Here is a 24,669-nt window from a genome sequence, read left to right as displayed (position 1 = left end):
ATTAGGCTCATGGTGTGTGTTTTGTTAACTGTTGTATCCCCACTACCCAGCACCATGTATGGCTCGTGGTATAAGCTCAATATATACTTGTTGAACAAAATTGGCCTTGAACATCAAAAGGTAGATAATAAGCTAATTACCTTTTACAAAGCTTTCATAAATGTGATTTAAATCAGGATATTCCTGCCGGTTGACCTCACTGAACACAGCTTCCAGAAGCGGCAAGTCAAATGTCTTCTCCAGCTGACTGAGAACATTGTAAACCACGCTCGACACAGGTACAAGGTTTCTACAAGAATCTTGACAGTCCTAAAAAATATTGAATGGAGAAAATATAAATACAGACTTCCACGTTACAGAAGAGCCCTAGAAAGAGATTTTATGGTTAATGTATTCCAATTTCCATACATATGTATCTTTTCACATAAAGGTTTAGAATTTCTGTGTATTTGTATGGCTACTAAGTGGAACAGTAAATCCTTTCTCCTTAGAAATCCCCATTTGTGAATCTGATCTCCCCACCCTCATTTATATTAGATGTAAGAAGGAGCAATTCTGAAGAATAAATTTGGGTTCAAAGTTAATGGATATGTAGGCTTCTAAGAGCTTCGTCAAATGTTTTAGGAAGAGACTTGGCAGGTGATGAGCAGCTATTCTGTTGACTGGACAACTCCTGCCCCTTCACCAAGACTGACTTGGCCTGGAAGGGCTCAAGGAAGGCAGGTGACAGTTTCCCCTTTTGTGAACTTGACCACAGGGAAAGCATATTTGTAGGGCAAGGAGAAGACTTGCATCTCTGTAGCTCCAGCAACACCTATTGCTAAAATTAACCCAAATTCCAAGAGTCGAGAAATAGCATAAATAAAATAAGTAAATAAATGGAAAAAAAAAGATTCCCCCCCCAAAAAAAACCATTGGAGAAAGAATAGCAAGCATATACCCCCCAATTTGTCCTAACAGGACATCAATTCCCTGTGGGTTTTAATGTTCTCAGATCTAACTATTTAAATTGAAGTTCATTGAAAAGAAATGCTGTGTCAATTATTATTTCATTAAATCATCTCATTTAAATTATTCATCAATTCATTAAAATTCTTTTAATTCTTAGTTTATGCTCTACTGTGTGCATTCCTACAAGGAATTAAACATCTGTGGAGCACACCTGCTTCCGATGCAGCCTGTCTCCAGTGCTACTCACCTTGATGCCAGTGGTCACTATGAGCACCATCCCTTCAGTTAGAAGCAGGACTGTCTCCAGTAATGCCTGTTTCTACTCTCCCTCTCCTTTTTTACCTTACCACAATACTTGAACAATTGCAAAAATACTTGAAAAGGTCTTCTTCTCATAGGACACTCCTCAGTTAGCTACTTGTGCCCTTACTTCTGCGTTCAGGTTATCAAAGCATAACTTAGTATGGGGCTAGTTTACCAGATTGTGATATAATAAACCTCACTTACTTCATACATTTTATTGGTGATGAGCTCACGGTCACGAAGACCCTCAAAGAAAGGAAATGTCTTTTTTATTGCAGTTGAAATCTCCACTTTATATCTTTTGAATTGCCTGAATACAGTCTCAAAGATAAGCCTGTCGTCTGTGTTCTGATTTCCTATGGATATCCTAGGGAGGAAGAATACCATGTGAAAACGGTCATCAATATTCCAAGATGCTTGTGGAGGCTGTAACATTTTATATATAAAGGATAGGTTGTAAAGAACCAACATATATAAAATAAGTGGTTTCAGTAGAGACCAGAATAAATGGAATTGAAACAACAAACAATGATATAATTGAAGAAAGTGAGGAGGTTAAGAAAGACTGAAGCACAGGACTGAAAAAGTCCATTCCAGCCTGTCCCAATTAAAACCATTGTAAAGATATCTCCCCTTATCTGGTATATTTTTTAATTAAAAAAATTTTAAATTTGTACAAAATCAAGGTGGAATAAACAGAGGAATGAAAACAATGGAATAAAAAATCTAACCTTGAAAAATGTTTCTTAATTAATAACTAAGAGAAAATAAAACAAGATGTCCCCTCCTCTGATCTATAACTGTTAAGAGAAATACCATCTTGTATTATAAAACTAGTTCATAAATGATAAGATGTGGTTAAGAATATGATACGGATAAACTGAGAAATTCACAAGACTATCAGTCATTTCTTCCGGGACTTCTACTTTGTGTTAATATAAATCTTTCTGTGTTATTGTTTTATATAGTGAATCTTTCTAGACATCTGAATTTCAGAAATTGCTGCTATTTTCTGTGATAGTAATTTTAAACCTCAGCCTTTAATTCTGGTTCTTAGGTGATTATTTTATTGCTCTGATAATGTTTTAATCAATATTTTGTATTCATAAGAGTTATGAAGGCATTAGGATTCTTTGTCAAACCAGAAGAAAATTATTGTCACTTACCAGTACGCAAAACCATCAAAGAAATGACACATTATTTTGTTGAATTCTGCATAAAGAAGTTTCTGATTAAAGACTGCAGATTGAAGAGGATCATTTGTCTTTTCTTTTATTATCTCCCCCCCCCCACTAAAATGCTAATGAAGGGATTGGATTCACAATGACAAGGAGATTGTCAGGGGGCAATGAGCAGATGAGAGATTGCTACCAAAATCTATAAGACAAAAACTGGTCAGAGGATCACTAATTACTGTTGTAGTTGGAGGATGCTCCCAGAGGTCAGAGAAGCAACCAGTGTACCCTGCAGCACCTGGAGAAGCAGTGGAGATCACAAGGGAGACATGGTGCTGAAAACTGTTGTGTTATTTGACAAATGAAGAACAGAACAACACATCCTTCACCCCTCAACTTGCCTCCTGACCACTTGTGCCCAGGCAGCCTCTCAGAGGGAAACATTGCTGTCCTTTCTGTCACCATATGTTAATTTTGCCTGTTCCTGGATTCCATATACATGAAAATAATACAACACATGTGCTTTGTGTCTGACTTCTTTTGCTCATCATCCATGTTGTTGGATGAACAGAAATTTGTTCTTTTTTATTGTTGAAGGTATTCCATTGTGTGGACCTACCATAATCTGTTTATTCATTTTCCTGTTTATGGACACTTGGGTGGATTCTAGTTTGGGACTAGTTTGAATAAAGCTGTTCTTCTTGTAGAAGTTTTTTTGTGGCAAGATGTTTTAATTTCTCTTGTGTAAATAACTAGGAGTGGAATTGTTGGGTCATTGTGTAGGAATATGTTTAATCGTTTTAGAACCTGTCAAACTGTATTTCAAAGTCTATGTTTGACCCATTTTAGTCTATAATGTATAATGTGATATCCCCATATAGTTTTAATTCGTATTTCTTTAATGACTGATAATATTGAGCACACTTCTGTATGCTTATTGGCAATTCATAATCTCCTTTTGTGAAGTGTCTTTTCAAGTCTTTGGCCCATTTATATTATTAGATTGTCATTTATTATTTACTGATGTGTAGGAGTTTGTATATATTATGGAAACAAGTGTTTTGTTTAATATATGCATTATGAATATTTTTTCCCATTCTGTGGTTTGCCTTTCATTTTCTTGACCATGTCTTTTGACATGGTTAAGCTATCATTTTTTTCTTCTGTGGCTAATAACTTCAGTGTACTATTTAAGAAATCTTTGCCTTCCCCAAGTTAATGAAAATATTCAAAAAGTAATTTACAGTATAAGCATGGATCTATTTCTAGATTTTCTATGCTGTACTATTTATCTGTTTGTCTATCCTTGTGCCAATAGTATATTGATTTGAATACTACAACTTATAGTAAGTTTTGAAGTCAATTAGGAAAATATTGTCTTGGGTTTTCTAGGTCTTTTGTTTTTCCACATATTTTTTAAATTGGATTTGTCGATTTCTACAAGAGAAGCGTTTTAGAGTTTTATAAGGTTTGCATTGAATTTGTTGATAAATTTGGTGAAAAGTGACATCTTAACAATATTGAGCTCTAATCCATTTATTTATTTTTCCTTAATCTTGCCAGAAGTGTTTACAGCTTTCAGTATAGAAGTCATACACTTCTTTCATTAAAATTATTCTTAGTTATTTTATTGTTTGAGGGGGCTACTTTAAATGATATTGCTTTTTAAATTATTTCTAACAATTGTATGAACATAGAATTGATTTTCAGAAACATTAACCATGTATTCATGACCTTCCTAAATTCATGTATTCTAGTAATATATTTGTAGATTTCCTTTGGATTTTATAGAAAAAAACAATCATGTCATCAGCAAATAAAACTCTTTTTTTTTTTTTTTTTGCGATACGCGGGCCTCTCACCGTTGTGGCCTCTCCCGTTGCGGAGCACGGGCTCCAGACGCGCAGGCCCAGCGGCCATGGCTCACGGGCCCAGCCGCTCCACGGCATGTAGGATCCTCCCGGACCGGGGCACGAACCCATGTCCCCTACACCGGCAGGCGGACTCTCAACCACTGCACCACCAGAGAAGCCCTCTTTTTTCTTTCTTGTTGCACTGGTTAAGAGTTTAAATACAATGTTGAGGAGAAATGGTGAGAATGGAATCCCTTGCCTTGTTTCCAACGTTAGAGAAAATGCATTTAGTATCGCCATCAAGTATGATGTCATACACACACACACACACACACACACACACACACACAACTGAGGAAGTTTCTGTTTATTGCTAGTTTGCTGAGAGTTTTATCATGGACAGACGTTAAATATTATCAAATACATCTATTGAGCTATTCATATCGTTTTCCTTCTTTATTCTTTAATTTAGTGAGTCACGTTGATTGATTTCCAGAGCTTCCTCTTAAGTAGAAGCAGATAACCACAGGTCAGCAGACATTTGAAGAAAGTCTCCAATATCAGAAAGAAAGAACAACATTAAATAAGAGAAAAAGTTGCCCCAGGAGAAACAGAGATATTGTAGGAAACAGGAGAAACTTCCAAAACCTCTAATATTTTTAGAGAGATTTGAGAATACATATTGCACCCCTGGTTACAAAGAAAAAAGAACTATCAGAGAAAGAGATAGTGGCATTAGATATTTTTTTAAATTGATTTTTGGAAATTTACTAAGATTTACTAAAATGGTTGTAAAATAAAGTTGGGGAAATTTCCCACAAAATTAAATGAAGAGATTAAAAGAACAAAAAAGAATAAATTTGAAAGACAACATAGGAGAGTAAGATTAATTTAGGGGTCTAATAGCAACCTAATTAGAGTCAAGAAAGATGCGCAAGGAAATGCAGAGGAGGACCACATCAAGAGAATTATTTAAGGGGATATGTACCAGGGAGTAGAAGGACATGGATTTTGTTAAAAGGACTTAGAGAAATGAATTTTAAAAGAACCAAACCAAGACATATCACTATGAAATGCCAACATCTAAAAACAGAGAAGAGCTTAAAATATTCCAGAAAGAATTAAGAAACTGGTCACTTGTGGAGGAATGATGGCAAGAATAGCTTGAGACATCTCATCAGTAACAGATCTAGCCCTTCAAAATACAGAGTGAATCAGGACAACTTCAGACATGTAGGGTTGAGAAATTTTACTTTACAAACATCCATTTTGAGTGTTTTCCTAAAATTTTCTTTATTTCCTTTATGCATATGTCAATACGTATATTTAAGGTTTAAAAATACAGTTTATACGTGCTCTAAAATTTTTATGCAATCATTATTTTCCTTTCCATCCACATCACTGTGCCCACTCCTGCATAATCCATTTTAATCACCTTGCATGTATTCTTTCCTAAATTGTCCATAAGCATATAAATCCATCTACCTATTTCTATAACCTACCCATAACTTGCAGGGGGTTTATTCATCATATTATATTATAATATTATATAATTTTCTTTGAATTACAAATTGCCTTCTGCATCAAATTTGTCTTCACATTAATACCTTGCAAAATATTCTCTAAGTCATCTAGTGTGGTTCTAGCTTGTTTATTTATTTATTTTGTCAATGTATAATATTGAACAGCACACACCCACTCTTAGGAAAATACAATATGATGGATTTTGGAAAAACAGGGAAGTAATCCAGTAATGAGGAAGATGTGAAAATTAGAAACCAGTGGGTTCAGTAATGGATGCAAGTTGGCAGTCCAGTAACAGATGGAGAACATGAACACCTCAGATGGAACAGGTGATGATTAAAGCATATAAATAAGTGCAATGAATGACAACAATGTCATAAGGGAAGGGAGAAGGGAATTGGGAATAGTCTGCTATAGGGTACCCGTGCTACAGGGGAAGTGGTATAAAATATGTATTGCAATCTCTAGACAACCACCAAAAACATTTAAAAAGAAGTATAATTGATATATTAATAGAAGACTAAGATGGGCTCATATAAAATGCTAAATTAAAGCTAGAGAAGGCAGAAAAAGAGGGGGAAAAAAGAGACAAAGAACAAACACAATGAATAAAGAACAGTTACAAACATGGTAATATAATCCAGTATATCAATAATTACTTTCAGTGTGAATGGCCTGAATACTCCAATTAAAAACAGAGATTGTCAAAGTGACTGAGAAAACAAGACCCAACCTTATATTGTCAATAAGAAAAAAACAAATATGAAGACATGGGTTAAGAATGGAGAAGGAGATACCATGTCAACACTAATCAAAAGAAAAATAGAGTAGCTATATTATTTCCAGAGAAAAAAAGACTCAGGACAAGAAAAAATATTAATTAAGAGAAAGACAGCATTACATGTGATAAAGGGGTCACTTTTCCAAGAAGACATAACAACTCTTAATGAGGTATTTACACATGATAAACACACAGCATCAAATTGTGTAAGGGAAAAATTGATAGAACAGTAATAGAAATAGACAAATCCACTATTCCAGTTGGATACATGAACAGCCCTCTTTTAGTCATTTATAGATCAAGCAGGTAGAGAAACCATAAGAATATAGTTGACCTGAACATCACTACCAATCAACTTGATCGGTTTGACATTTTTAGAATACTCCACCCGACCACAGCAGAATACACATACTCCTCAAGAACACATGGAATAATCACCCTTACCAAGATAGAATACACTCTGGGCCATAAAACACATCTTAAATTTAAAAGAATAGAAATCATAAAAAGTGTGTTCTCAGAAAAAAGGAATTAAACTACAAATAAATAACAGAAAGGGGTGGGAAATTCCCCCAAATACACGGAGATTTAAAAATACACTCTTAAATAACACATGGGTCAAGAAAAAGTCTTAAGAGAAATTTTTAAATATTTTGAACTGAATGAAAATAAACTAAACTACAACTTATTGAAATTTGTGAGATCCTGAAAAAGTAGTGACTACAAAGAAATGAATTCCACTGAATGTATATATCATTATGTATATATTAGAAAAGAAGAAAGATGTAAAATCAATAATATAAGTTTCTCCCATTGGAAAGTGGAAAAAAAAGAGCAACTTAAGCTTAAAGCAGCAGAAGAAATGAAATAAAGGAGCAAAAAGCAATGAAAGAGGGCCTTCCCGGTGTCGCAGTGGTTGGGAGTCTGCCTGCCGGGAAGGTTCGTGGCCTGGTCCGGGAAGATCCAACGTGCTGCGGAGCGGCTGGGCCCATGAGCCATGGCCGCTGAGCCTGCACGTTCGGAGCCTGTGCTCCGCAACGGGAGAGGCCACAACAGTGAGAGGCCCGCGTACCGCAAAAAAAAAAAAAAAAAAAAAAAAAAAAAGGCAATGAAAGAGAAAATTCCACAAAACCTAAAACTTGTTCTTGGAAAAGATCAATAAAATTGATAAAGTTCTACCCAGGCTAACTAAAGAAAAAAAGAGAAAGAAGTCACAAATTACCAATATCAGAAGTGAAAGTAGGATCATCACAACTGATTTTATGAATATTAAAAGGATAACAAAGGAATACTCTGAACAAATCTGTTCCCCAAAATTTGATAACTTAAATAAAATTGACCAAATCCTAGAGAGATACAAACTATCAAAACTCACACAAGGAGAAACGGATAGTTTGAATAGGCCTATATTCATTACAAAATTGAATTAGTAATTAATAACTTTGAAAAAAATAAGCACGAGGCCCAGGGGATTCCACTGGTTAATCCTACCAAACATTTAAGGAAGAAATGATACCCATTCTCCATATTCTTGCCCAGAAAATAGAAGCAGAGAGAACACTTCTTAATTCCTTCTATGAGCCCAGTACTACTGCAATACCCAAAGCAGGTAAAGACAAACTACAGATCAATATCTCTCATGAATATAGATGTAAAAATCTTCAAGAAAATATTAGTAAATTGCATCCAAAAGTGTAAAAAAATATAGAGCATGACCAAGTGTAACTTATTCCAGATATGCAAGCCTGGTTCAATATTTGAAATCAATCAGTGTAATCCACCATATCAACATGTAAAAGAAAAAAGTTTGGATGATCATATCAACTGATGTGGAAAAGTCATTTAACAAATTCCATCACTTTTTCATGTAAAAACCCCTAGAAAACTAGAAATCGAGAGGAACATCTTCAAAATGAGAAAGAATATCTATTAAAACATCTATAGCTAGTATCATACTTACTGTTGAAAACCTGCACACTTTCCTCCTAGGATCAGAAACAAGGCAAAGATGTCCTCTTTCACTATTCCTACTCAACACTGTACTAGAAGGCACAGCTAGTGCAAAAAAAGGAGAAAAGGAAATTTAATGTACAGAGTTTGGGAAGGAATAAAACTATCTTTGTTTGCAGATAACATGACTCTTTATGTAGAAAATCCCAAAAATTCACATGCACACAAAATCTGGAACTAATAGTTAAGTATAGAGAAGTTGCTGGACACTAGGCTAACATACAAAGATCAATTGCTTTTGTATATACCAGCACTGAAAACTCGGAATTTGAAATGCATTAAGACAATAACATTTACAATAGCACCAAAAATATTAAATACTTAGGTATGAATCTAACAAAATATATACAGAATGTATATGCAGAAAATTACTCTAGAAAGAGAAGAATTTTATTTTGCAAAATAATATAATAGTAACTACTTTGATATAAAATTTCAAATTATATAAACAGTGTTGAGCTTAGTGGTAAAGGAAAATTCTTATTAAATTATTTCTTATAAACATGAAATTCGAACAATATGATTTCAAATTCACCACTAAAAAATACAGAAACATAGATTAAAAATTATTTTGAAAATAACCACTGGTTGAGTGAAATCAGACTCTAATAAAACCTTATGAAACACTAAAAAATAATATAAAAAGGAAATAGAGCTTGCATCTTTAGAGAGTAAAAAATCAAGGAAACTAATAGGAATTTAATAACAGAAAAAAATGTATGAAAAATACATTATTAAAAACACTAAATGTAAAGTGAAAAAATAATGGTCTCAAAAGGCACAGGATTAAAAATAGAATCCAATAAGAGACACAAGAAAGACAAAGTGACAAAAAATTTGTTAAAATCAAAGATAGGCAAGTTATGGTATTCAGATATAAACAAAATAAAAAATAAGGGTATTTATTACTCATCTCAAAGCAAAATTAAAAGAAATAATGGGGCAAATGTTTTATGACTATTGAGAAACAATTCACCTCTAGTGTTTGACTCTTCACATATTCAAAAAATGATCAAAATATACAGGCTCTGGAAAAATTAACAAGAAAGATTTATTATTTAATCTTGTGACCTAAAAAGAGAGAAAATTTTCTCTCAATGTCCTTTAAATGCATACAATACAGATATAATCTTGACCATAAATGAAGTCTCAATAAGTTATAATCAGTAGGTGCTAAATAGGCTGCATGTTAAAGAAAATAAACCACACAGAGTTTTATAAAACAAAAGAAGGACTAAGAAAAAAACTACAAACCTCAAGGGTCAGTAAGTGGTGAGAGCACCAGAATCACAACTACCTGCTGGACAATCATGAACAGGAAGATACTGGAACTCACCAAAAAAGATACTCCACATCCAAAGACAAAGGAGAAGCCACAATGAGACGGTAGGAGGGGTGCAAAAACAGTAAAATCAAACCCCATTACTGCTGGGTGAGTGACTCACAGACTAGAGAACATTTATACCAAAGAAGTCCACCCACTGGACTGAAGGTTCTGAGCCCCACGTCAGGCTTCCCAACCTGGGGGTCTGGCAATGGGAGGAAGAATTCCCTAGAGAATCAGACTTTGAAGGCTAGCAGGATTTGATTACAGGACTTTGATAGGACTGGGGGGAAGACAGACTCCACACTTGGAGGGCATACACAAGGTAGTGTATGCATCCGGACACAGGGGAAGGAGCAGTGACCCCATAGGAGACTGAATCAGACCTACCTGCTAGTGTTGCAGGTTCTCCTGCAGAGGCGGGGGGTGGCTATGGCTCACCACGAGGACAAGTACACTGGCAGGAAAAGTTCTGGGAAGTACTCCTTGGTGTGAGCCCTCCCAGAGTCCGCCATTAGCCCCACCAAAGAGCCCCTGTAGGCTCCAGTGTTGGGTTGCCTCAGACCAAACAACCAACAGGGAGGGAACCCAGCCCTACCAATCAGCATACAAGCGGATTAAAGTTTTACTGAGCTCTGTCCAGCAGAGCAACAGCTAGCTCTATCCACCACTAGTGCCTCCCATCAGGAAACTTGCACAAGCCTCTTACACAGCCTGTCCACCAGAGGGCAGACAGCAGAAGCAAAAAAAACAACCCTGCAGCCTGTGGAACAAAAACCACATTCACAGAAAGATAGACAAGATGAAAAGGCAGAGGACTATGTACCAGATGAAGGAACAAGATAAAACCCCAGAAAAACAACTAAATGAAGTGGAGATAGGCAACCTTCCAGAAAAACAATTCAGAGTAATGATAGTGAAGATGATCCAGGACATAGGAAAAAGAATGGAGGCAAAAGTCGAGAAGATGCAAGAAATGTTTAACAAAGACCTAGAAGAATTAAAGAACAAACAGAAATGAACAATACAATAACTGAAATGAAAAATACACTAGAAGGAATCCATAGCAAAATAACTGAGGCAGAAGAACAGATAAGTAACCTGGAAGATAGAATGGTGGAATTCACTGCTGCAGAACAGAATAAAGAAAAAAGAATGAAAAGAAATGAAGACCGCCTAAGAGACCTCTGGGACAACATTAAATGCAACAACATTCGCATTATAGGGGTCCCAGAAGGAGAAGAGAGAGAGAAAGGACCAGAGAAAATATTTGAAGAGATTATAGTTGAAAACTTCCCTAACATGGGAAAGGAAATAGCCACCCAAGTCCAGGAAGTGCAGAGAGTCCCTAACAGGATAAACCCTAGGAGAAACACGCTGAGACACATAGTAATCAAATTGGCAAAAAAAAAAAAAAAAAAAAGACCACAAAAAATTATCGAAATTAGCAAGGGAAAAATGACAAAAAAAGGTATAAGGGAACTCCCATAAGGCTAACAGCTGATTTCTCAGCAGAAACTCTACAGGCCAGAAGGGAGTGGCATGATATATTTCAAGTGATGAAAGGGAAGAACCTACAACCAAGATTACTTTACCCAGCAAGGATCTCATTCAGATTCAATGGAGAAATCAACAGTTTAAAGACAAGCAGAAGCTAAAGGATTCAGCAGCACCAAACCAGCTCTACAGCAAATGCTAAAGGAAATTCTCTTAGTGGGAAACAAGAGAAGAGAAGGACCTACAAAAACAAACCCAAAACAATAAAGAAAATGGTAATAGGAACATACATATCAATAATTACCTTAAACGTGAATGGATTAAATGCTCCAACCAAAAGACACAGGCTCGTTGGATGGATACAAAAACAAGACCCATCTACATGCTGTCTACAAGAAACCCACTTCAGACCTAGGGACACATTCAGACTGAAAGTGAGTGGATGGAAAAAGATATTCCATGCAAATGGAAATCAAAAGAAAACTGTAGTAGCAATACTCATATTAGATAAAATAGACTTAAAAAAAGAATGTTACAAGAGACAAGGAAGGACACTACATAATGATCAAGGGATCAATTCAAGAAGATATAACAACTATAAATATATATGCACCCAACATAGGAGCACCACAATACATAAGGCAACTGCTAACTCCCATAAAAGAGGAAGTCATCAGTAACACAATAATAGTGGGGGACTTTAACACCTCATTTACATCAATAGACACATCATCCAAACAAAATTAATAATGCAACACAACCTTTAAATGACACAATAGACCAGATAGATTTAGTTGATATTCATAGGACATTCCATCCAAAAACAGCAGATTACACTTTCTTCTCAAGTGCATATGGAGCATTCTCCAGGATAAATCACATCTTGGGTCACATCAAGCCTCAGTAAATTTAAGAAAATTGAAATCATATCAAGCATCTTTTCTGACCACAATGCTATGAGATTAAAAATCAATTACAGGGGAAAAAATGTAAAAAAACCACAAACACATGGAGGCTAAACAATATGTTACTAAATAACCAAGAGATCACTGAAGAAGTCAAAAAATGCCTAGAGACAAATGACAATGAAACACGATGACCCAAAACCTATGGGATGCAGCAAAAGCAGTTCTAAGAGGGAAGTTTATAGCAATACAACCCTACCTCAAGAAACAAGAAAAATCTCAAGCAATCTAACTTTACACCTAAAGGAACTAGAGAAAAAAGAACAAAAAAACCCCAAAGTTAGCCGAAGGAAAGAAATCATAAAGATCAGAGCAGAAATAAATGAAATAGAAACAAAGAAAACAATAGCAAAGATCACAATAAAACTAAAAGCTGGTTCTTTGAGAAGATAAACAAAATTGATAAACCATTAGCCAGACTCATCAAGAAGAAGAGGGAGAAGACTCAAAACACTAAATTAGAAATGAAAAAGGAGAAGTTACAACAGACACCACAGAAATAGAAAGCATCCTAAGAGACTACTACAAGGAACTCTATGCCAATAAAATGGACAACCTGGAAGAAATGGACAAATTTTAGAAAAGTATAACCTTCCACGACGGAACCACAAAGAAATAGAAAATATGAACAGACCAATCACAACTAATGAAATTGAAACAGTGATTAAAAATCTTCCAACAAAAAAACCCCCAGGAGCAGATGGGTTCACAGGTGAATTCTATCAAACATTTAGAGAACAGCTAACACCCATCCTTCTCAAACTCCTCCAAAAAATTGCAGAGGAAGGAATACTCCCAAACTCATTCTATGAGGCCACCATCACCCTGATACCAAAACCAGACAAAGATACTACAAAAAAAGAAAATTACAGACCAATATCACTGATGAATATGGATGCACAAATACTCAACAAAATACTAGCAAACAGAATCCAGCAACACATTAAAAGCATCATACACCATGATCAAGTGGAATTTATCTGAGGGATGCAAGGATTCTTCAGTATACGCAAATCAATCAATGTGATACACCATAATAACAAATTGAAGAATAAAAACCATATGATCATCTCAATAGATGCAGAAAACCCTTTTTTTTTTAACATCTTTATTGGGGTATACTTGCTTTACAATGGTGTGTTAGTTTCTGCTTTATAACAAAGTGAATCAGTTATAAATATACATATGTTCCCATATGTCTTCCCTCTTGCATCTCCCTCCCTCCCACCCTCCCTATCCCACCCCTCCAGGCTGTCACAAAGCACCGAGCCAATATCCCTGTGCCATGCGGCTGCTTCCCACTAGCTATCTACCTTATGTTTGTTAGTGTGTATATGTCCATGACTCTCTCTCGCCCTGTCACAGCTCACCCTTCCCCCTCCCCATATCCTCAAGTCCGTTCTCCGGTAGGTCTGTGTCTTTATTGCTGTCTTACCCCTAGGTTCTTCATGACATTTTTTTTCTTAAATTCCATATATATATGTGTTAGCATATGGTATTTGTCTTTTTCTTTCTGACTTACTTCACTCTGTATGACAGTCTCTAGGTCTATCCACCTCACTACAAATAACTCAGTTTCATTCTTTTTTATGGCTGAGTAATATTCCATTGTATATATGTGCCACATCTTCTTTATCCATTCATCTGATGATGGGCACTTAGGTTGTTTCCATCTCCGGGCTATTGTAAATAGAGCTGCAATGAACATTTTGGTACATGACTCTTTTTGAATTTTGGTTTTCTCAGGGTATATGCCCAGTAGTGGGATTGCTGGGTCATATGGTAGTTCTATTTGTAGTTTTTTAAGGAACCTCCATACTGTTCTCCATAGTGGCTGAACCAATTCACATTCCCACAAGCAGTGCAAGAGTGTTCCTTTTCTCCACACCCTCGCCAGCATTTATTGTTTCTAGATTTTTTGATGATGGCCATTCTGACTGGTGTGAGATGATATCTCATTGTAGTTTTGATTTGCATTTCTCTAATGATTAATGATGTTGAGCATTCTTTCATGTGTTTGTTGGCAGTCTGTATATCTTCTTTGGAGAAATGTCTATTTAGGTCTTCTGCCCATTTTTGGATTGAATTGTTTGTTTTTTTGTTATTGAGCTGCATGAGCTTCTTGTAAATTTTGAGATTAATCCTTTGTCAGTTGCTTCATTTGCAAATATTTTCTCCCATTCTGAGGGTTGTCTTTTGGTCTTGTTTATGGTTTCCTTTGCTGTGCAAAAGCTTTGAAGTTTCATTAGGTCCCATTTGTTTATTTTTGTTTTTATTTCCATTACTCTAGGAGGTGGGTCAGAAAGGATCTTGCTGTGATTTATGTCATAGAGTGTTCTGCCTATGTTTTCCTCTAAGAGTTTGATAGTTTCTGGTCTTACATTTAGGTCTTTAATCCATTTTGAGCTTATTTTTGTGTATGGTGTTAGGGAGTGATCTAATTTCATACTTTTACATGTACCTGTCCAGTTTTCCCAGCACCACTTATTGAAGAGGCTGTCCTTTCTCCACTGTACATTCCTGCCACCTTTATCAAACATAAGGTGTCCATATGTGCGTGGGTTTATCTCTGGGCTTTCTATCCTGTTCCATTGATCTATCTTTCTGTTTTTGTGCCAGTACCATACTGTCTTGATTACTGTAGCTTTGTAGTATAGTCTGAAGTCAGGGAGCCTGATTCCTCCAGCTCCTTTTTTCTTTCTCAAGATTGCTTTGGCTATTCGGGGTCTTTTGTGTTTTCCATACAAATTGTGAGATTTTCTGTTCTAGTTCTGTGAAAAATGCCAGTGGTAGTTTGATAGGGATTGCATTGAATCTGTAGATTGCTTTGGGTAGTAGAGTCATTCTCACAATGTTGATTCTTCCAATCCAAGAACATGGTATATCTCTCCATCTATTTGTATCGTCTTTAATTTCTTTCATCAGTGTCTTATAATTTTCTGCATACAGGTCTTTTGTCTCCTAGGTAGGTTTATTCCTAGATATTTTATTCTTTTTGTTGCAGTGGTAAATGGGAGTGTTTTCTTGATTTCACTTTCAGATTTTTCATCATTAGTATATAGGAATGCCAGAGATTTCTGTGCATTAATTTTGTATCCTGCTACTTTACCAAATTCATTGATTAACTCTAGTAGTTTTCTGGTAGCATCTTGACAAAATTCAACACCCATTTATGATAAAAACTCTCCAGAAAGTGGGCATAGAGGGAACCTACCTCAACATAATAAAGGCCATATACGACAAACCCACAGCAAACATCATTCTCAATGGTGAAAAACTGAAAGCATTTCCTCTAAGATCAGGAAGAAGATAAGGATGTCCACTCTCACCACTATTATTCAACATAGTTTTGGAAGTCCTAGCCACAGCAATCAGAGAAGAAAAAGAAATAAAAGGAATCCAAATTGGAAAAGAAGAAGTAAAACTGTCACTGTTTTTAGATGACATGATACTATACATAGAGAATCCTAAAGATGCCACCAGAAAATTACTAGAGCTAATCAATGAATTTGGTAAAGTTGCAGGATACAAAATTAATGCACAGAAATCTCCTGCATTCCTATGCACTAATGATGAAAAATCTGAAAGAGAAATTAAGGAAACACTCCCATTTACTGTTGCAACAAAAAGAATAAAATACCTAGGAATAAACCTACCTAGGGAGACAAAAGACCTGTATGCAGAAAACTATAAGACAATGATGAAAGAAATTAAAGATGATACAAACAGATGGAGAGATATACCATGCTATTGGATTGAAAGAATCAATATTGTGAAAATGAGTATACTACCGAAAGCAATCTACACTTTCATGAAATCCCTATCAAATTATGAATGGCATTTTTTTCAGAACTGAACAAAAAATTTTAAAATTTGTATGGAGACACAAAAGATGCTGAATAGCCAAAGCAGACTTGAAGGGAAAAAAACGGAGCTGGAGGAATCAGACTCCCTGACTTCAGACTATACTACAAAGCTACAGTAATCAAGACAGTATGGTACTGGCACAAAAACAGAAATATAGAACAGGATAGAAAGCCCAGAGATAAACCCACACACCTGTGGTCAACTAACCTATGACAAAGGAGGCAAGGATATACTATGGAGAAAAGACAGTCTCTTCAATAAGTGATGCTGGGAAAACTGGACAGCTACATATAAAAGAATGAAATTAGAACACTCCCTAACACCATAAACAAAAATAAACTCAAAATGGATTAGAGAACTTAATGTAAGACTGGACACTATAAAACTTTTAGAGGAAAACATAGGAAGAACATTCTTTGACATAAATCACAGCAAGATCTTTTTTGATCCACCTCTAGATTAATGGAAATAAAAACAAAAATAAACAAATATGACCTAATGAAACGTAAAAGCTTTTGCAAAGCAAAGAAAACTACAAACAAGATGAAAAGACAACCCTCAGAGTGGGAAAAAGTATTTGCAAAAGAATCAATGGACAAAGAATTAATCTCCAAAATATACAAACAACTCATGCAGCTGAATATTACAAAAACTAACAACACAATCCACAAATGGGCAGAAGACCTAAGTAGACATTTCTCCAAAGAAAACATACAGATGGCCAAGAAGATGAAAATCTGTTCAACATTAGTAATTATTAGAGAGATGCAAATCAAAACTACAATGAGGTATCACCTCACGACAGTCAGAACGACCATCATCAAAAACTCTACAAACAATAAATGATGGAGAGGGTGTGGAGAAAAGGGAACCCTCTTGCACTGTTGGTGGGAATGTATATTGATACAGCCACTATGGAGAACAGTATGGAGGTTCCTTAAAAAACTAAAAATAGAACTACCATATGACCCAGCAATCCCACTCCTGGGCATTTATCCTGCGAAAACCATAATTCAAAAAGATACATGCACCCCAACGTTCACTGCAGCACTATTTACAATAGCCAGGACAGGGAAGCTACCTAAATGTCCATCAACAGAAAAATAGATTAAGAAGATGTGGTACATATATACAATGGAATATTACTCAGCCATTAATAAGAATGAAATAATGCCATTTGCAGCAACATGGATGGACCTGGAGATTATCATACTAAGTGAAGTAAATCAGACAGAGAAAAACAAATATGATATTGCTTTATGCAGAATCTAAAAAATGTGATACAAATGAACTTATTAACAAAACAGAAGCACACTCACAGACTTAGAAAACAAACTTATGGTTACCAAAGGGGCAAGGTGGGGGGAGGGATAAACTGGGAGTTTGGGATTGACATATACACACTCCGGTATTTAAAATAGGTAACCAACAAGGATCTACTCTATAGCACAGGGAATTCTGCTAAATATTCTATAATAAGCTAAATGGGAAAAGAATTTGAAGAAGAATAGATACATGTGTATGTATAAATGAATCACATTGCTGTATACCTAAAACTAACACAACATTGTAAATCAACTATACTCCAATATAAAATAAAAATTAAAAAAAAATAAAATGACAAGCAAAAAAAGTCTGAATAATATTCCATTATAAGTGTATTCCACATATTCTTTTTTTTTTTTTTTTTTTGCGGTACGCGGGCCTCTCACTGTTGTGGCCTCTCCCGTTGCGGAGCACAGACTCCGGACGCGCAGGCTCAGTGGCCATGGCTCACGGGCCCAGCCACTCCGCGGCATGTGGGATCTTCCCGTACCGGGGCACGAACCCGTGTCCCCTGCATTGGCAGGCGGACTCTCAACCACTGCACCACCAGGGAAGCCCCAGTTGAATTTTTAATAAACAAACAGGTGTATATTATTCTCTCAATGTCAGGAGTTATTTGGTATCTTTTCTCAAGCTAAAAACTGAAACTTGATATTATTTCTCTCCTCTCTCTTCCTATTCCCATCATAAACTTTCTGAGTCTTTGTGGTCTGAAAATATCTTCATTTTACTTTCATACATGCATGAGTACTTGTGTATGTTTAGAATTAAGGTTCAAAATTATTTTTCACTTAAAAATTAGGACATTTTCCTTCATTGTCTTCCTGCGTTCAGTGTCACATATGAAAATTGCAGCTTCCATCAGGTTTTCATTCCTTGTATGTCCATTGCTTTTACTTTCTGGAAACTTTATGATTTGTTTGTTATCTGCGATATTCTAGATTTTCACTAGAATGGTGAAATCCTAGGTATGGTATTTAAAAATTCATTCTCTGTAATGATGGGACTTTTAAGTCTAAAGTTCTAGCTTCCATTCTGAGAATTGTTTTCCCCTCTTTTTATTTCATGTCCTCATTCTCATTCTTTCTCTTCTTCTGAAATTCCATTGGCAGAATGTTGAAACATCAGATTATGCAGTATATCTTAATTTTTTCACATTTTCCAGTTCTTCTAACTAACCTTACTTCAACTGAGTCTATTCAGCTAACACACTTACCTTTGTTTTTATAAAAAAATTTTTTTAATGAGTTATAATTTATATACCATAAAATTTGGCTGTTTTAAGTTTACAATTCAATGATTTTTAGTTAATGTACAGAGTTCTGCAATCATGAACACAATCCAAACTTAGAACATTTTTATTACCCCAGAAAGTTTGCTCATGGCTATTTGCTGTTGATTCCTATTCCCCAGCTCCAGGCAACCACTACTCTACTACCTGTCTCTGTATATTTCCTTTTTCTGGACCTTTCATATAGATGAAAGCAAAGATTATATGGTCTTTTGCAACTAACTTTTTTCACTGAGCATAATGTCTTCAGGTTTCATCCATGTTGCCTCATGTATTAGTATTTCATTCCTTTTTATTGCTGAATAGAATTATCACATTTTATTTATCCATTCACTAGTAATGGACATTTGGATTGTTTCCACTTTTGGCTATTATGGAAAATGCTGCCATGAATATTTGCACACAAGTCTTTTTGTGGACATATGTTTTTATTTCTACATAGCTACCTAGGAGTGGAATTATTGGGTCATATGATAACATTATTTTAGCTTTTTAAGAAACTGTTTTACAGTGCTTCCAAAGAACCATTTTACATTCCTACCCCTAGGAATGTAAGGGCTCTAGTTTTTCCACTATCTTGCTAACCCTTTATGTCTTTGATTATAGCCAATCCAGTGGGTATACATTGTCATTTTGTTTTGATTTTAATTTGCTTTTCTCCCTAATGGCTAATGATGTTGAGCATTTCACATGTTTATTACCTTCCATATGGCTCCATGGAGAAATATCTATTCAAACCATTGGCCCATCTTTTAATTGGACTGTTTGTCTAATTATTGAGTTGTAAGAATTCTTTACATATCCAGGTGCAGTTGTTCATTACAAATATGATTGGTTAATATTTTCTTCCAGACTGGGATTAGTCTTTTATTTTCTTAATGATGTCTTTTGAAGCACAAAAGATTTAAGTTTTGTGAGCTCTGATTTATCAACATATTATTTTATGAATCATGCTTTTTGTGTTCCCACTACCTTTTTGTCTAACCCAAAGTCACAAAGATTTTTCTTCCATATTTTCTTCTAAAAGTTTTATCATTTTCTAAATTTGGAGTTTGGGATTAACAGATATACATTACTATATATAAAATAGATAAACAAAAAGGACCTACTGTATAGCAAAGGGAACTATATTCAATATCTTGTAATAACCTATAATGGAAAAGAATCTGAAAAAGAATATATATGTATATGTATATATATATATATATATATATATAAAACTGAATCACTTTGCTGTACATCTGAACCATTATAAATCAACTATACTTCAATAAAAAAATGAAAATTAAAAACAAGTTTTATCATTTTCACTCTCACACACACCCAGCTACACAATTTGTGGGACCCAGGGAAAAAGAAATTAGGGGGACCCTTGTTTACAAACCATTAAGAATTTCAGGACAGTGAAAGCAGAGCAGTAAACCAAGTGCAAGGCCTTGTGCATCTGAATAAGATGCATGGCCCTGAATCTGGCCCTGCTCTTACATTTTGTCTTTGATCCATTTTGAGTTGATTTTTGCAAATGGTGTGAGGTAAGGGTATAAATTAATCTTTTTGCATGTGGATATCCAAATGTTCTAGCACCATTTGTTGAAGAGATGATCTTTTCCTCCTTGAGTTGCCTTGGCACTTCTGTTGAAAATAAATTGACCCAAAACATCAGTGTTCATTTCTGCACTCTCAATTCTGTTCCATTGATTCTAGATCTATCTTTATGCCAGTGCTTTAATTGTCTTTATTAATGTAGCTTTATAAAAGTATTAAAATCAGGAACTGTAAGTCTTACAACTTTTTCCTTTTTAAGATCATTTTCACTATTCTGGGTCCTTTGCATTTCCACACAAATTTTAAGATCAACTTCTCAATTTCTGCGAAAAGGCCTTCTGGGATTTTGATTTTGCATTGAATCTGCAGATCAATTTGGGAAGAATTGCCATCTTAAAAATACCGAGTCCTCCAATCCATGAACTGTAATTTTCTATTTATTTCGATATTTAATTTTTCTTACAATGTTTTGCAGTTTGGGCATATAAGTCTTATGTTACATTTGTTACGTTTATTCCTAAATATTTTATTATTTTGCTTACTTTTATTTCTGTAAAACAACTTTTAAATTTCTAAGTTTCATAGTTAATTGTTTTATAGAAGCAGTATTATCTCATAAGCTGTGGGAGCATTGAATATACTTATATATATAGTCTTGAAGTCTTGTTCAGTTGGCTCTATTATTTCTATTTCCTCTGATGTTACCAAGAAATGATAAAAGAAGGATCTGAAGGGACCTGGTGTAACCCGGACACTCTTCACTAAGTCATTGTTAACAGCCTGGGGCATAGCATTCCATGCCTTTCCCATCACTTGTTCCAAACTTTACCACAAGTAAAATATTTTTATTACTTTGACTTATATAAAAATAGGGGCATTATATCATTATATATATATATATATATATATATATATATTTTTTTTTTTTTTGGCTACATTGGGTCTTCATCGCTGCACGCAGGCTTTCTCTAGTTGTGGCGAGTGGGGGCTATTCTTCATTGTGGTGTGCAAGCTTCCCATTGTGGTGGCTTCTCTTGCTGTGGAGCACAGGCTCTAGGTGCACAGGCTTCAGTAGTAGCAGCACATGGGCTCAGTAGTTGCAGCATGTGGGCTCAGTAGTTGTGGCTCGTGTGCTCTAGAGTACAGGCTCGATAGTAGTGGCACACGGGCTTAGCTTCTCCCCGGCATGTGGGATCTTCCCAGACCAGGGATCGAACCCGTGTCCTCTGCATTGGCAGGTGGATTCTTAACCACTGTGCCACCAGGGAAGTCCTGGGTCATGATATATTAATCTGAACTTGTTTTTATTCATTAATAAAACTATGCCCTTCTATCCAAATTATTAGAAATAAATAGGTATGTAATACTCTAGCAATATGTATTTACCATAATTTACTCAACCATTCAGCTCAATGGACAATCAGATTTTTTTCAGATTTAGAGGTCAGTGTTATGTAGTCATTGTTCTATTTTGCTATCAAAAAACAATGCTTCAATAAAGACATTTGTACTTACGGGCATCTAACCAATTTATTTGTGCTTTGTGTGCATCAAGTACTCAAGAAAAATCAAGGGACAAAATAGACAAATTTCCTATGCTATGGCATATGCATTTTGGGAGAAGACAGTCAATGATTAAGACAATAAACACTAAATAAAATAAATAAGTAATTAATTTAGTATGTTAGGGAGTGATAAGGACATAGACAATAAAAATAGAGCCAGATTAGGAGGTTGGGAGTATGCAGGTTGGGTGGGGGGCTGTGGCTGTGATTTTGAGTAGGTTGGTCAAAACAGTCCTCATTGAGAAGGTGACCTGGAGCAAGGATTTTAAGAAGATGGAAAGTTAGTTCAGTAATAGGTATCTGGACAAAGAATATATCACACAGAAGTGAGAGCCAGCACCATGTTCCTAGAGCTGTAGTATGCCTAGTGTAGTCAAGAAACAGCAAAGAGTAGTGTGGCCAGAGAGAAGTGAGGTAGAGGACAGGAGAGAAGGGCTGGATCGTTTCAGGTCCTCTGAACACTCTTAAGGACTTGGCTTTTACTTTGGGGGAAATAGGGAGTCACTGAAAGTTCTGGAGCTTTTATATATGCATATTGGTGTTTTTATTTTCACAGGATAGGTTCCAAAAGTAGGACTGACTGCTGGGTTAAGCTGTAGTGTATCTTAAAATTTAGTAGATATTGCCACATCTTTCCTGAAAAGGCTCTAGCAATTCATGCTCAACCCAGCAATAAATGTCTGTTTCTCTGAATCTTCTCCCACACTGCAGTGTCATTTACGAAGTTATGTTTGCCAATCTAAGGGGTGAGAAATGGTTTCTCACTACCATTTAATTTGTATGTATTCATATGTTTATTGCACATTTTTATTTTCTCTTCTCTAAGCTTTCTGTTCAAGTCCATTTTCTTTGGAGTTATTTGTCATATTTTATCAGTGGGCTGTGGTCTGTGTATATCAGATATATTAAGCCTTTGTTATATGTGTTGAAAAATTTTTCTACATTGTCTTTTAATGTCTGTATTGTTTTTTTACATTAATTCTATTAAATCTTCCTCTACCTACTTTCTTTTTTTTAACTAATTTTTATTGGAGCATAATTGATTTACAGTGTTGTTAGTTTCTGCTGTGCAGCAAAGTGAATCAGTTATACATATACATATATCCACTCTTTTTTAGATTCTTTTCCCATATAGGTCATTACAGAGTATTGTTTTCTCCAGATATAGGCCCAGGAGTGGGATTGCTGGGACATATGGTAGTTCTATTTTTAGTTTTTAAAGGAACCTCTGTACTGTTCTCCCTAGTGGCTGTACCAATTCACATTCCTGCCAACAGTGCAAGAGGGTTCCCTTTTCTCCACACCCTCTCCAGCATTTATTGCTTGTAGAGTTTTTGATGATGGCCCTTCTGACTGGTGTGAGGTGATATCTCATTGTAGTTTTGATTTGCATTTCTCTAATAATTTTGATGTTGAGCATCTATTTATGTGCTTTTTGGCCATATGTATATCTTCTTTGGAGAAATGTCTGTTTAGATCTTCCACCCATTTTTTGATTGGGTTGTTTATGTTTTGATATTGAGTTGTATGAATTGTTTGTATATTTTGGAGATTAATCCTTTGTCAGTTGCTTCATTTGCAAAAATTTTCTCCCATTCTGAGGGTTGTCTTTTCAACTTGTTTATGGTTTCCTTTGCTGTGCAAAAGCTTTGAAGTTTAATTAGGTCCCATTTGTTTATTTTTGTTTTAATTTTCATTACTCTAGGAGGCAGGTCAGAAAAGATATTGCTGTGATTTATGTCAAAGAGTGTTCAGCCTGTTTTCCTCTAAGAGTTTTATAGTATCGTACCTCACATTTAGGTCTTTAATCCATTTTGAGTTAATTTTTGTGTATGGAGTTAGGGAGTGTTCTAATTTCATTCTTTTACATGTAGCTGTCCAGTTTTCCCAGAACCACTTATTGAAGAGGCTGTCTTTTCTCCATTGTGTATTCTTGCCTCCTTTGTCATAGATTAGGTGACCATGGGTGCATAGGTTTATGGGCTTTCTATCCTGTTCCATTGATCTATATTTCTGTTTTTGTGCCAGTACCATACTGTTTTGATGACTGTAGCTTTGTAGTATAGTCTGAAGTCAGGGAGCCTGATTCCTCCAGCTCTATTTTTCTTTCTTAAGATTGCTTTCTATTCAGGGTCTTTTGTGTCTCCATACAAATTTAAAAATTTTTATTCTAGTTCCGTGAAAAACTCCATTGGTAATTTGATAAGGATTGCATTGACTCTATAGACTACCTTGGGTAGTACAGTCATTTTGACAATATTGATTCTTGCAGTCCAATAACGTGGTATATCTTTCCAGTTTGTGTCATCTTTGATTTCTTTCATCAGCTTCTCATAGCTTTCAGAGTACAAGTCTTTTGTCTCCTTGGTAGGTTTATTCCTAGGTATTTTATTCTTTTTGATGCGATAGTAAGTAGGATTGTTTCTTTAAAAAAGAAAGAAATCCTGCCATTTAGGACAACATAGATGAACCTAGAGGTTCATTATGCTAAGTTAAATAAAGCAGTCACAGAAGGATAAATACTGCATGATTCCACTTACATAAGGTATCTAAAATAGTCAAACTCATAGAAGTAGAGAATTGAATGGTGGTTACCAGTGCTGGGGGTGGGAAATGGGTAATTGTTTTTCAATGGGTATAAAGTTTCAGTTATGCAAGATGAATAAGTCCTAGAGATCTACTATAAAACATA

General features: G+C 35.4%; 1 protein-coding gene across 4 annotated transcripts in view; it reads right to left on the bottom strand.

The window, feature by feature from the left end:
• The window catches only part of SP100 (SP100 nuclear antigen), an 88,228-nt gene that overhangs the window by 50,077 nt on the left and 13,482 nt on the right, over nucleotides 1-24,669 (bottom strand). For 3 of the 4 annotated variants that reach the window (XM_079924557.1, XM_079924558.1, XM_079924559.1), the window contains exons 1-2: nucleotides 1,459-3,931; nucleotides 141-309 (exon numbers count right to left, since the gene is read on the bottom strand). In XM_079924557.1, coding sequence (XP_079780683.1) covers nucleotides 141-309; nucleotides 1,459-1,725 — 436 coding nt within the window. In that variant the 5' untranslated portion in view covers nucleotides 1,726-3,931. Of the gene's footprint in view, nucleotides 1-140; nucleotides 310-1,458; nucleotides 3,932-24,669 lie in introns of those variants that run through there. The other variant, XM_079924556.1, reaches the window with a different exon arrangement.

This window comes from Stenella coeruleoalba, assembly GCF_951394435.1.
Source record: "Stenella coeruleoalba genome assembly, chromosome: 6".
NCBI lineage: Eukaryota > Metazoa > Chordata > Mammalia > Artiodactyla > Delphinidae > Stenella > Stenella coeruleoalba.
This window is presented reverse-complemented; position numbering and strand designations above follow the sequence as displayed.